Here is a 13,497-nt window from a genome sequence, read left to right as displayed (position 1 = left end):
TTGGTTCTTAAGCCAGGTTTACTATCGCAATGTTTACATGCGATGTAAGGCGCTTTTGGACTTAAGAGTTTCGCTGAAAAGCCTACCTTTGTTCGCTTTTTATTGTATTTTCGATGATAGCTTTTTGAAAAATGCAAAACCTCAACAACGACTACAAATGTGTTAGATCAATACTCTCTCGCTAGAGAGGGTATTGGTTAGATTTCAATAAAAACTAGATTTGTTTGTGAGAAAAATCAAATGTTGTTTTACCTCGACCGATGTACTTTTCGAAAAATTACGTTTTTGAATCAAAATTACTGGTGCCACAGGGGAACCGCAAGTATTTCCGTTCGGATGACTTTTGTTAGAAAAAATTTAATAGTGGGAAATATTGCCAACCTTTAGGCGGAAAAAACATGAGCAATTTTGCGTTGATGTGATCCGTCCGTTCTCAAAGTTGTGTCAATTTTCCAGCAGACATTCTGCATAATTTCATGTTGTGATTTTTCCATCTATTTCATCAGTTATCTGACAACTTCAATAAGTTTGATTCATTCATGGCCGAATTTTGTCAATCTATTAATCCATATCGTCACACCAGTTACTTTTCGTCAAAGTAGTTGATTTTTCGTAACCAGAGGCATGAGAAAGTTCAATTTTTGTGTTTAAAGACTGAAATTCGACGGATACTCACACTTTGATCGAAAAAATTGATTTTTCTGTACTTCTCAGAGAGTGGTATTTTGCGGCCAAGAATAGTATGTTGTGTTACAAGTAATGTTGACTTTTTCAGCACTAGACCCAAGTTTTCCTAATGGAGCGACTAAGGGAAATTGGGTGGTGTGCTGATTACAATACTTCTAACACATCATGCTTTGTGCGACGCGTTTTGTATTGATAACGTAAAAGAATAGTAGACGATAAAAAAGGACTGCTTAGTACCGTTCCAGATGCTGTTCCAGCTGTAGAGCCCGCGGAAGAAGGAAAAAATCTGCATTTTTGCCACCAACTTTTTTTCCAACACTTCTGTGGGCTTGCAGCACAAAAGTACTGGGTTAATTTATATGTGGAACGACAGTGGGTGAGGCCAGCTACAACACCCCATACTCAGTTCCGTGGAACATCGAAGCTGCAAGGAAGGCGGACTCTTCCGAACATTCACTACATTTTTAGTCATAACTCTCGTGAATCTACTCGCACACAAGCGGTGTGTATACTCTACCTGTAGGTCTTTCCAAGGCCGACATTCGTACATTACAACAATTTAAAATAATTTTTTCTTGAGTTATTGCCGATGGCAAGACTCAAGTTAGCTCTCGCTAAAGACCCATTTCAGCCAGAACTCATTCATGACACGAACGGTAATCCCACTACTACTAATGAAGAAACTTTAGAAGTGCTTATTCAGAAGCACTTTCCCGGTATTGATACGAATTGTATACATAGCAGTGCCAAGAAAAAGCATAAGCGCAATCCAAAGCAAAAAGATTGGACTATGCGAGGAAACTTATCACGGCGGAGAGAGTTAAGTGGGCGATCAATACCTTCAAACCATTCAAATCTCCTGGAGTGGATCAGATTTTACCAGCTCTTATAAGAGAGTCAGGGTGAAAATTCTAATTCCTACTCTGGTCAGCTTATTTCAAGCTAGTCTGGCTTTCGCCTACATCCCCAAAAATTGGCAGGAAGTGAAAGTCATATTTATCTCCAAGCCGGGAAAGCTAAACGTACTCTGTAGCTGAGGCATACAGACCTATAAGTCTCACATCCATTCTTTTAAAATTATGGAAAGGTTGATAGACAGATATATAAGAGATGAGCCCTTGACAGAAAACCACTGCACGTCAAGCAGCATGCATATGTAGCAGGCAAGTCAGTGGAATCGGCCATCCACAACGTAGTAAGCAAGATAGAACAAGCGCTCAAAGCTAAAGAACACGCTCTTGGAGCGTTCCTAGATATATGTCGGTGCCTTCAATCTCATAAGCTACGAATCCATCAAAAAAGCCGCCAAACACTTCAATGTGGATGGAACGGTGATAGAAATGGATAGAGTTTATGTTAAAGAGCAGAATCGATTAAGGCTAATTTCATCAGCTCGAGCAGAGATGGAAATAGTGGATAAAAGGTTGTCCTCAGGGTGGTGTTCTTTCACCTATCCTTTGGAATATGGTGATCGATAGCCTCCTGAGGAACTGAACAGTGCTGGGTTCAATACGGAAGGTTTTGCGGATGATCTGGTCATCCTGATCATTGGTAAATTCGAAAGTACTTTGAGCTCACTTATGAATTCCGCACTTTCTATAGTGGAAAAATGGTGCACTGAGCACGGGCCTCTCAGTTAACCCACAGAAAACAAAACTCGTGCTTTTTACCAACGCCAGGAAAGCGAGGAACTTTAAACTACCTAAGCTGAACGGTGTACTACTTTCTTTAGAGAACCAAGTCAAGTTCTTAGGAGTAATACTTGATAAAATAATTGAGTTTGGAAACAACACGTCTCGGAAAGAGTTAAAAAAGCAACGAAAATATATTGGCAATGCAGAGTTGCCTTTGGAAAAAACTTGGGGCGTAAGGCCCAAGGTCGTCCACCGGCTATACACTGCCATCATTAGACCAATACTATTCTACGGTAGCCATGTCTGGTATCACAAGGCAAAAGCCGGTAATATAAAAATGGCACTAGAACACGTACAAAGGATGATCCTTATGGGCATCACAGGTGTTATGAAATCTACACTCACCAAATCGCTGGAAGTACTAATGAACATTCTCCCAGTAGAGTTATTTGCAGAGCAAGAAGCCACAATCGTTGCTATAAGGCTGAAAAATGTAAACTGCTGGAAAAGCAGTAATCATGGACATGCAACCATTATTGATAAGCATGAAGTAACTATTCCTGAATTAGCTATGCACACCGATAAGTGCACCCCTCAATACGTCTTTCATAAAAAATATAGTGTCAACTTCCCGACAAGAGACTTTTGGGAAGTTAATAACCCGTTTAAACCGTTAGACATAAACGTTTATACAGACGGATCTAAGACGGACTCGAGCTCTGGCTTTGGAGTCTTCCTCTAGCGAACTCACGCTAGACATATCAAAACCACTGGACAACTATGCCACTATCACACAAGCTGAAATCTGTGCAATCACTGAAGCATGCAAGAATATGACCTCTCTTGATGTCAAAGATAAAGACATTAACATATGTTCAGACAGTCAAGCTTCACTCAAAGCTTTAAACTCCCACTGCTTTACATCAAAACTTATAATAGAATGCATGCAGTCACTGCAATGCCTTTCCAACAATAACAAAGTCAACCTTCACTGGGTCCCCGGGCACAGTAACATTGAGGGTAATGAAAGAGCCGATAGTTTAGCACGTCTAGGCAGCGAAACCACTTTTTGTGGCCCATCACCAGTCTTAGGACTGACCTACATGACGCAAAGAGGCACTATCAGAAAGTTCTACAAAGAAAAACATAAAGAACAATGGGAAAACCTCACCAACTGTAAACATAGCAGAACCATAATCGATGGACCAAAACTTAAAAATACAAATTTCTTGCTAAATAAATCACGAGAAGACCTAAGGCTTATCATCGGTGCAATAACCGGTCATTGTAAAATGAACAAACATCTGCACATAATGGGACTCACAGAATCGGAATTTTGCAGAAGATGTGGCGAAGAGGAAGAAACTCCATTACATGTCATTATGGATTGTCCAGCTACCACGAACACAAGGATTGCAGAAGAAGAATCCACGGGTGTACCACTTTACCATAAAAATTGTCGTAAAATACCATCGATTTTAGGCAATTGCCGAAGACAATTAAAAGCTACTATAACAGAATTGAAAGACGAATCCAACGAGCTATCACTCATTAAAATCGGAGACCGCTTGTTCCCCAATCACCTGAAGATTTGGCGATAACACTCTTAAACTGGTGTGGAAATATTGGACATTTCAATCTAGTTATCGATATGGAAGTCCGTCGTATTTCAATTCTCGGTGGCCACAAAAAAAATGGGTAAAAAATAATAGGAAACCGCTCCGACCTCCAAAAGACTGTTACATAGATCGACTTTTCTTTTATTAAACAAATAAAGGCTTAGCGAAACAAAAATAATTTAAAGTCTTATTAAAATTTGTTGTGCTCTCTACTTCCTCCGAACTGGCTCGTCGACATCAATATCGGTAGCCGATGCACCGAATAAATATAATTATCACGGCCCAGAATGCCAGTGCCCTCAGCGTCACCTGAACAATTTAAAAAAAAAAATCCAAATTTTGTAACAATGCGCAAACAAGAGACTGTATCGGCATGTCTTACCCAACCACGGATATTGATTCGGACAGTCTTTGCACGTTTCCATATACCTCGTGTCGGTAACGTTTGAGGTTTGAGTTTTGAAGGGCAATGCGCATTTATTCGAAAGGTTACACGGTTTCTGTACGTTGTTTGGCTTCTTTTCACAGTCCCATGCATCATATTTGGCATTGATAACTTTCAGGGGCTTTGGGTCGGTAATCCATGTCAGTGCTTGAGTTGTGGTGATCATCCATACGTCCGGTCTGTTGTTATATTTAATGAAAAGAGAACGAGGAATGAGAAAATATTTCACAAAAATTTCCCGCAGACAATTATGCCAGACGGTGTGGTCGTTCTCTTAATTCTGCTTGTAATCCGGTATCGAAAGCCAATGAACAAATATTCGATTCAAAAACTTTCAACATACCCATCTACAACTCATCATCTTAATCCTTAATATTAATTCCGAAAGTGCTTCAGTCTGACCGCAAAAGCAATCATATCGATCGGATAACAACTAATGCAAATGCACTTACAATGATGACGCCCAATCCAAAAATTTGCCCAGTCCATTTTCCAGCTCTTTAATTTGAAACCAATTCGATTTAAAAGCCATCATGTACGGTGCCTTATTTTGCTCATAATGTCTAGCAAAATCCTCTTGCAACCAAGAAAATACATCATCCTCATCATGGTTATGCAAAACGCACTGATCCAAATAAGGACAATGACCACCCTCATAACTCTCAATGTAATGTGCATTCAATGGCACCTCCCACACTCCGGGAAACGTTTTCGACGGACATGTACCACTCTTGCATTCGTGTGGAATTTTGTAATCTAAAGTGTACGGCCATACGGGAAGTGCCTGCGGCTCAACAGTAACGGAGCTGTCGTATATGTAACCGAAGTCTTCGATGACCTACATCAAACAATAATACATATTAAATCAACACAAAATATAACATTGACATACGCCGAAACATCTCATATATCGTCGAAGTCAATCAGATGTTGATTATGTTATCGTTTTAACTGACGAAGTATGATTGTTATTTGTTCCGAGTTATGAATTGCAAATATTGCCATTCCGAACATAGAATTTCAATTGTTACAGTCGGTTAACAATATTTCTCCGAAACATTGCTACACATACCTTGTACTGAGTGTTTCTGCCGGGTTTTAAATATGGTGCCCTCATACCAACAACATCGTTTGCGGTTACGTTGGAAAATTGTCTGTAAGATAATAATGAAGACACTTCGGCTGTAGTCAACTGTATTTTATCGACGACATCACTTAAAATACCTCAATATTTCTCTCATACCAATCATTTCAATGACCCATTCCTCGTATCCTTTGTCTTGGAGCCCTTGCTGCATGGATATCGTCTCCGTTGCCATTTCGTGCTGTTCGTAGGCGAGACTTTGAATTTGGTGGTAGTTACTGTAACATAATAAAATACACGAACCGTGGTGAAAAAGCAGAAATAATTACTTTAATTTCATCTCATTAAAAGCTGTACATTTTCGGAAATAATTTGTGCGAAGAATTTTAGTTTTCTGGGGCGGGCTGCAGAACATAAAATTCAACTTTTCCTGGGTTGGTTAGTAAAGTGTGTGTGTGTGTAGTACACAAGGTTCATTCTCCATCTGGTATTAAAATTTCGTCGTTTTTAGCCCCGTACGAAGTACTGGGGGCTTATAAGATTAATATGCCGTTTGTAACACGTCGAATTGGAAGCAGACAGTAAGGGCAAAGCATTTGGTTATGTTCATAGATGACGAATTCGCAATAAAAAAAATGTCCGTCCGTCCGTCCGTCCGTCTGTGACCCCTCTAGCTTGAGCAAATCACAACCTTTTTTCAAAATTCTTTTTTTTCCCGATTGGTATCGACAAAAGTAAGGTCAAGTTCGAAAATGGGCATGGTAGGGTCGGCCCTTCCAGAGCTAGGGCCCTATAGGTGTTTTTCAGTCTTTCGACGATATCTACCGAAATACGCAATAGCTGCTTGTGATATATCAAATGAAAGGTATTGACGAGTAGAACAAAGTTGCTGAACATTGTTTTTGTGTAGGATGCAACGCGAGCTTGTTGGGAGGGCTCAAAGGTCGTTACTCGGCCCTAAGTGTTTTTTCCACATAAATCGAGTAAATCTCATCCGATTGTGCTAGATTTTGTTTTATTTGAGAGATAATTGAATGCCGAATAGAATGATGGCGAAAAAAGTTTCAAATTTGGGCCCTTGGACTAAGGCCGCTACTCGGCCCTAAGTGTTTTTTGCACATAAATCGAGTAAATCTCATCCGATTTTGCTAGATTTAGTTTTTTATGGAAGGTAATTGAATACCGAAAAGAACGTGGCGAAAAAAGTTTCAATTTTGGGCCCTTGGACTAAGGCCGCTACTCGGCCCTAAGTGTTTTTTGCACATAAATCGAGTAAATCTCATCCGATTTTGCTTGTTTTTGTTTAATTTGAGAGATAATTGAATGCCGAATAGAATGATGGCGAAAAAAGTTTCAAATTTGGGCCCTTGGACTAAGGCCGCTACTCGGCCCTAAGTGTTTTTTGCACATAAATCGAGTAAATCTCATCCGATTTGCTAGATTTAGTTTTTTATGGAAGGTAATTGAATGCCGAAAATAACGTGGCGAAAAAAGTTTCAAATTTGGGCCCTTGGACTAAGGCCGCTACTCGGCCCTAAGTGTTTTCTGCACATAAATCGAGTAAATCTCATCCGATTTTGCTAGTTTTTGTTTCATTTGAGAGATAATTGAATGCCGAATAGAATGATGGCGAAAAAAGTTTCAAATTTGGGCCCTTGGACTAAGGCCGCTACTCGGCCCTAAGTGTTTTTTTTCACATAAATCGAGTAAATCTCATCCGATTGTGCTAGATTTTGTTTTATTTGAGAGATAATTGAATGCCGAATAGAATGATGGCGAAAAAAGTTTCAAATTTGGGCCCTTGGACTAAGGCCGCTACTCGGCCCTAAGTGTTTTTTGCACATAAATCGAGTAAATCTCATCCGATTTTGCTAGATTTAGTTTTTTATGGAAGGTAATTGAATGCCGAAAATAACGTGGCGAAAAAAGTTTCAAATTTGGGCCCTTGGACTAAGGCCGCTACTCGGCCCTAAGTGTTTTCTGCACATAAATCGAGTAAATCTCATCCGATTTTGCTAGTTTTTGTTTCATTTGAGAGATAATTGAATGCCGAATAGAATGATGGCGAAAAAAGTTTCAAATTTGGGCCCTTGGACTAAGGCCGCTACTCGGCCCTAAGTGTTTTTTGCACATAAATCGAGTAAATCTCATCCGATTGTGCTAGATTTTGTTTTATTTGAGAGATAATTGAATGCCGAATAGAATGATGGCGAAAAAAGTTTCAAATTTGGGCCCTTGGACTAAGGCCGCTACTCGGCCCTAAGTGTTTTTTGCACATAAATCGAGTAAATCTCATCCGATTTTGCTAGATTTAGTTTTTTATGGAAGGTAATTGAATGCCGAAAATAACGTGGCGAAAAAAGTTTCAATTTTGGGCCCTTGGACTAAGGCCGCTACTCGGCCCTAAGTGTTTTTTGCACATAAATCGAGTAAATCTCATCCGATTTTGCTAGTTTTTGTTTCATTTGAGAGATAATTGAATGCCGAATAGAATGATGGCGAAAAAAGTTTCAAATTTGGGCCCTTGGACTAAGGCCGCTACTCGGCCCTACGTGTTTTTTCCACATAAATCGAGTAAATCTCATCCGATTTTGCCAGATTTAGTTTTTTATGGAAGGTAATTGAATACCGAAAATAACGTGGCGAAAAAAGTTTCAAATTTGGGCCCTTGGACTAAGGCCGCTACTCGGCCCTAAGTGTTTTTTGCACATAAATCGAGTAAATCTCATCCGATTTTGCTAGATTTAGTTTTTTATGGAAGGTAATTGAATACCCAATGGAAAGTTGGCAAAAAATTTTGGGTTTCTAAAATAATGTCGTAAATTGTTGGTTTTATTTGACAGGTACTTCGTACGGGCTTTCGTAATTGCGCTATGCGCAATTTTAAAAATGAACACTTTCAGTAAATTTGACCATGCCCAACTTGACTTGCATTTTGGTAACAGACGCATTAGAGGGTTGTAGACGTATTAGGGTTCCGGGCTTATTAGAGCTACGGACGTATTATGGTTGCGGACGAAATAGGATTACGGGTTGTACGGGTCTAAGTCGCAGCAAACGCTCCGACTGTTCTGATGCCTTGTTTTTAGTTGCACAAAACAAAAGTTTCGACTATTTAGTTTGCAATTAAACTTTAACATGATAGTCAAAAATAATTGAACGTTCTCGTGTACATCACACAAAAAGCCAATAAATTTTTTCGTTATAAAAAAAAGAAGGATACAGCCATAGGTATATATAAATGTATCGTCAAAGAGGTAGGGGTAAAGTCATTAAAAAGTTTTTAATTACTTTTGTACGTATAACATAGAGTGCCGTTGGAGCGGGCACAATCCTTTTTATGTTCGTAATCCATTTAAAAACATCCCTTTTTTGGTCGAAATATTATGTAGCTTTTTTTTCCTATATATTATGTTCTCAAAAATAAAATAGAAAAAAAAAATTGCACAAAAAAAGTAAGTAGAAAAGTGGTTAGGGTGGTGAATACAAAATGCTGCGAAAGACTCTGCCTTAACCCTAATTTATACAATAATTTGTCATAATAATATTAATGAGGACAGTATCAAATGATACAGTCTCGTCTAAATGGCACTCGTTCGCTCATCGCCATTGTTCTTTCCATTCCAAGTTTGTATTGCATTATACACAGTTTACGAATGGATCGGTGTGTGCCAGACTCCTCGTTATAAAACGGAATAAATATGTGGGATATGTTTCTCTCTCTGGGTAAGGCTTCTCGAGTAAGCTTCTTGTTTAAAACCAAAAAAAAAAATGAACGAAATTTGTCACGGATAATTCGTTACGCCAATAGGGTATTCTATCTACGGAGATTATGACATAAAAGTCATCGTGGTTGTACACACATTGGATGGTATTTAAAAACTGTTAGTCGTGGTTCATCGGTGATCAAGAACGTTGCATAGGAAATTTTGTCGATACGAAAATTCACGTTAACCCACAGCGTTCCGAGTTCATCGGAGGTGACAAACACTTATCTTAAAGTTATTGATAGTCTCTTAGCCAGCTTTTTTAAACTCGGACGGGAATATATCTCTTGATTTATTGATCGGTAGCTTCCAATTTCGAGAGAAAGACTTTACTCGCCAGAAACTTGTTTTCATACACGGACGTTAGCGTTAAAACTAGTTTCCGGTGGTCTCGTTTTCGCTGGTAATAATAATCAGTCGAAAAACCCTTAAAGGGTAAATGTGACGCAAGTCCTTTATCTTACTTACAAAATAACTGATATCGCTGAGGGTGACGCATTGACGCATTGTGCGTCGTACGAAAAAGTTTTATCAACTCAAAAAATTTGTGAAAGAAAATTTTACAACAAGAAATTTGCGTCACAAGTGGCAGATGATTCGGGTTTTCCTCAACATGAAAGTTAGGAAGTGCCAGAGAAATCATCTGTCATCCCAAAATTTAGGAACCAACCTTGGAACATCTCACTCATGTCGAAAATAACCCAAATCCATCAAAAAAATCCGATGGAAGTTAGGAAGTGCCAGAGCAATCATCTGTCATCGCAAAATTTAGGAACCAACCTTGGAACATCTCACTCATGTCGAAAATGACCCAAATCCATCAAAAAAATCCGATGGAAGTTAGGAAGTGCCAGAGAAATCATCTGTCATCCCAAAATTTAGGAACCAACCTTGGAACATCTCACTCATGTCGAAAATAACCCAAATCCATCAAAAAAATCCGATGGAAGTTAGGAAGTGCCAGAGCAATCATCTGTCATCGCAAAATTTAGGAACCAACCTTGGAACATCTCACTCATGTCGAAAATGACCCAAATCCATCAAAAAAATCCGATGGAAGTTAGGAAGTGCCAGAGAAATCATCTGTCATCCCAAAATTTAGGAACCAACCTTGGAACATCTCACTCATGTCGAAAATAACCCAAATCCATCAAAAAAATCCGATGGAAGTTAGGAAGTGCCAGAGAAATCATCTGTCATCCCAAAATTTAGGAACCAACCTTGGAACATCTCACTCATGTCGAAAATAACCCAAATCCATCAAAAAAATCCGATGGAAGTTAGGAAGTGCCAGAGAAATCATCTGTCATCCCAAAATTTAGGAACCAACCTTGGAACATCTCACTCATGTCGAAAATAACCCAAATCCATCAAAAAAATCCGATGGAAGTTAGGAAGTGCCAGAGCAATCATCTGTCATCGCAAAATTTAGGAACCAACCTTGGAACATCTCACTCATGTCGAAAATGACCCAAATCCATCAAAAAAATCCGATGGAAGTTAGGAAGTGCCAGAGCAATCATCTGTCATCCCAAAATTTAGGAACCAACCTTGGAACATCTCACTCATGTCGAAAATAACCCAAATCCATCAAAAAAATCCGATGGAAGTTAGGAAGTGCCAGAGCAATCATCTGTCATCCCAAAATTTAGGAACCAACCTTGGAACATCTGACTCATGTCGAAAATAACCCAAATCCATCAAAAAAATCCGATGGAAGTTAGGAAGTGCCAGAGAAATCATCTGTCATCCCAAAATTTAGGAACCAACCTTGGAACATCTGACTCATGTCGAAAATAACCCAAATCCATCAAAAAAATCCGATGGAAGTTAGGAAGTGCCAGAGCAATCATCTGTCATCCCAAAATTTAGGAACCAACCTATTACCAACGTATTACCTATAACCAAAATTTCAGGAAAATCTACAGAAACGTTTAGGAGTTGCTGGATCCACTTTTCCATAGGAACTAACTAACTACCGTAGGCGATTTCAGTTGTCTGAAAAAACGAAATTTTGCTTATTTTCAAACAAACATCAATATTTCGAAGTTCAATATCTCGGCCAATTTTGAAGCTGCAGTAACGTGTGTAACAATTTACTATTGTTTTTCAATAATCCATCCAGGATTTAACGCGAGCTTACAAAGCGATTTCTTAACTTCTCTCATTTTACAATCAACAAATTAAATCATTAAAATTGAAAAGTGGAGAAAAGGAAATTGTACTCAAAGGAAACAAGTAGCAGCGGTTAGAAAAGGTGATGTAACCTCAATGCGGTAAGACGAAAGATAAAAGAAAATGTTTATAATATAACAAGAATACAAAGTTGAGTACAAATACGACAGACATCAAAGCGAGGGTGACATTCTTTTTAATTTTGATTCAAATGAGTAAAATTAAATTATGTAGACGAGTTTCACTATAAAGATGTGTTCACAGTCCATGAAAAAACACCAGAGAAATGTTTGAAAAACACAAGATGGAAAATTGAGTGAGAAATGTATACTGAAACCGTGCAATTGCGCTACGCTATCCAACTTATGTATATATATGCATCGAAAATTCGTTACAATTCAAATGAATGTTACAATTCATCCTTGTTAGATGCATGAGAGTTGGGATGGTACATTTTACAGACGACAAGTGTAATACTTTAGTGTTTGATGTGCTCCATTAATTTTAACATGCGTTTTGTTAAGAGCTGCTGTTTGCTGAGCTCATTGCTTATTATTTTTATCGTTTGGGGGTTGTACATAAAAATGTGACCAGACTTTCTACGGTTTCTTAAACGTTTGCACATTTTTATTTGAATATATCGACTAGCCTCATCTAAAACTATACATTTACCGGTAAGTTTCAAATATATTTTTACCAGTAAATTTCATTCAAATTATTTTCCGGTAAATTTCACACAAATCTTTTACCGGTAAATTTCACACAAATATTTTACCGGTAAATTTCAAACAAATATTTTACCGGTAAATTTCACACAAATATTTTACCGGTAAATTTCACACAAATATTTTACCGGTAAATTTCAAACAAATATTTTACCGGTAAATTTCACACAAATATTTTACTGGTAAATTTAATACAAATATTTTACAGGTAAGTTTAAGTTTCATCCACATCCTTTACAGGTAAATTTCAATCAAACCTTTTATCGGTAAATGTTATACAACTATTTTACCGGTAAAGTCCATAAGGTGGAAAAATATCTGAAGTCAGTTTTGACATCTTGTGGAAATGAGGTGGTATATTTAGGTCTGTGATGAAAAATATGTCTGATTTCGGCAGGTTGTTTTTCAATGGAATGACAGTTTGGTTTCTATTGTGATTGTTTTAGAGATGAAAGTAAAAGTTTGTCCATCCTACTATAAAAGTACACCTTTATGATCACGAAATTCTGGATACAATACTCCCTTAGGAATTTGTTCTGATAACAGCGGTTATCAATTCTCTGTACAATGGTGGTATGACGACATTTCGTATTGAACCGAACCGAAACCGTTTATGTAATTTTGAAATTCAAGTAAAACGAACAGTGCAATTTAAACTGTTTACATCAAAAGTAGGTTCAGTTAAAAAATACCAGTTTGATCTATAACACAGATTCGCAGTAGTTCCGAATGGAACAACGTATCTGAATGTTATAATAGTTTCTCAGTGGTCTATACAGTCAAAATTTATTTTATTTGTTTCCACAGCGAAATAATTAATATGCACGTCATTACACTGCCCATAAAGCTTTACGTTTAAATACATTTCTCCTGTCCGCAAATTTAATAAATATGAATTATAATGATATTCTTTCGGAAAATCTCTGCAGCTTATTCACCCAAAACCACGTATAAGCAAATCTTTGCCAAAAATCTTCACCAGAATTATATTCATAAAAGAACGAAAAGAGAAGAAGAAAAAAAAAACAGAACGAAAATCCTATTCGTTATTTGGTCACCAGTACGCCATATCGTCAGACAATTTTGTACATTTCTATAATATACGATGAAAATCTGGTGAGCTCAAATTGCAATAAAACCGAAAATCTAAAAATATTACAAATGCAAACAAAATATTTTATGGGAAAAAGAAGAGCCTTATGAATAGAATAGCCAAAGTTTGTACTCGAAACATTGTATGTGTTGTTTTGTTATGTTTAGCTACATATCCCGGTTCGGGGAGCATTTCTGTTTTCTTCTTTTTTTTTTCGTTTTTCATTCACAATTCGCATATATGCATTTTTCGGCACAAAAATATAAGA

General features: G+C 37.8%; 1 protein-coding gene across 1 annotated transcript in view; it reads right to left on the bottom strand.

Annotated features, from left to right (window-relative positions):
* Positions 1-4,064: 4,064 nt before the first annotated feature.
* LOC119067720 (chitin deacetylase 1) overlaps positions 4,065-13,497 on the bottom strand; it is a 73,907-nt gene continuing 64,474 nt past the window's right edge. The window contains exons 6-10 of the mRNA XM_037170837.1: positions 5,610-5,747; positions 5,458-5,539; positions 4,838-5,223; positions 4,323-4,564; positions 4,065-4,249 (exon numbers count right to left, since the gene is read on the bottom strand). Of these exons, the coding sequence (XP_037026732.1) occupies positions 4,131-4,249; positions 4,323-4,564; positions 4,838-5,223; positions 5,458-5,539; positions 5,610-5,747 (967 nt within the window). The 3' untranslated portion in view covers positions 4,065-4,130. The remainder of the gene's footprint in view (positions 4,250-4,322; positions 4,565-4,837; positions 5,224-5,457; positions 5,540-5,609; positions 5,748-13,497) is intronic.

The sequence above is a fragment of the Bradysia coprophila genome, assembly GCF_014529535.1.
Source record: "Bradysia coprophila strain Holo2 chromosome X unlocalized genomic scaffold, BU_Bcop_v1 contig_128, whole genome shotgun sequence".
NCBI lineage: Eukaryota > Metazoa > Arthropoda > Insecta > Diptera > Sciaridae > Bradysia > Bradysia coprophila.
The sequence above is the reverse complement of the archived record's forward strand: the minus strand, read 5'-3'. Positions and strand labels throughout refer to the sequence as shown.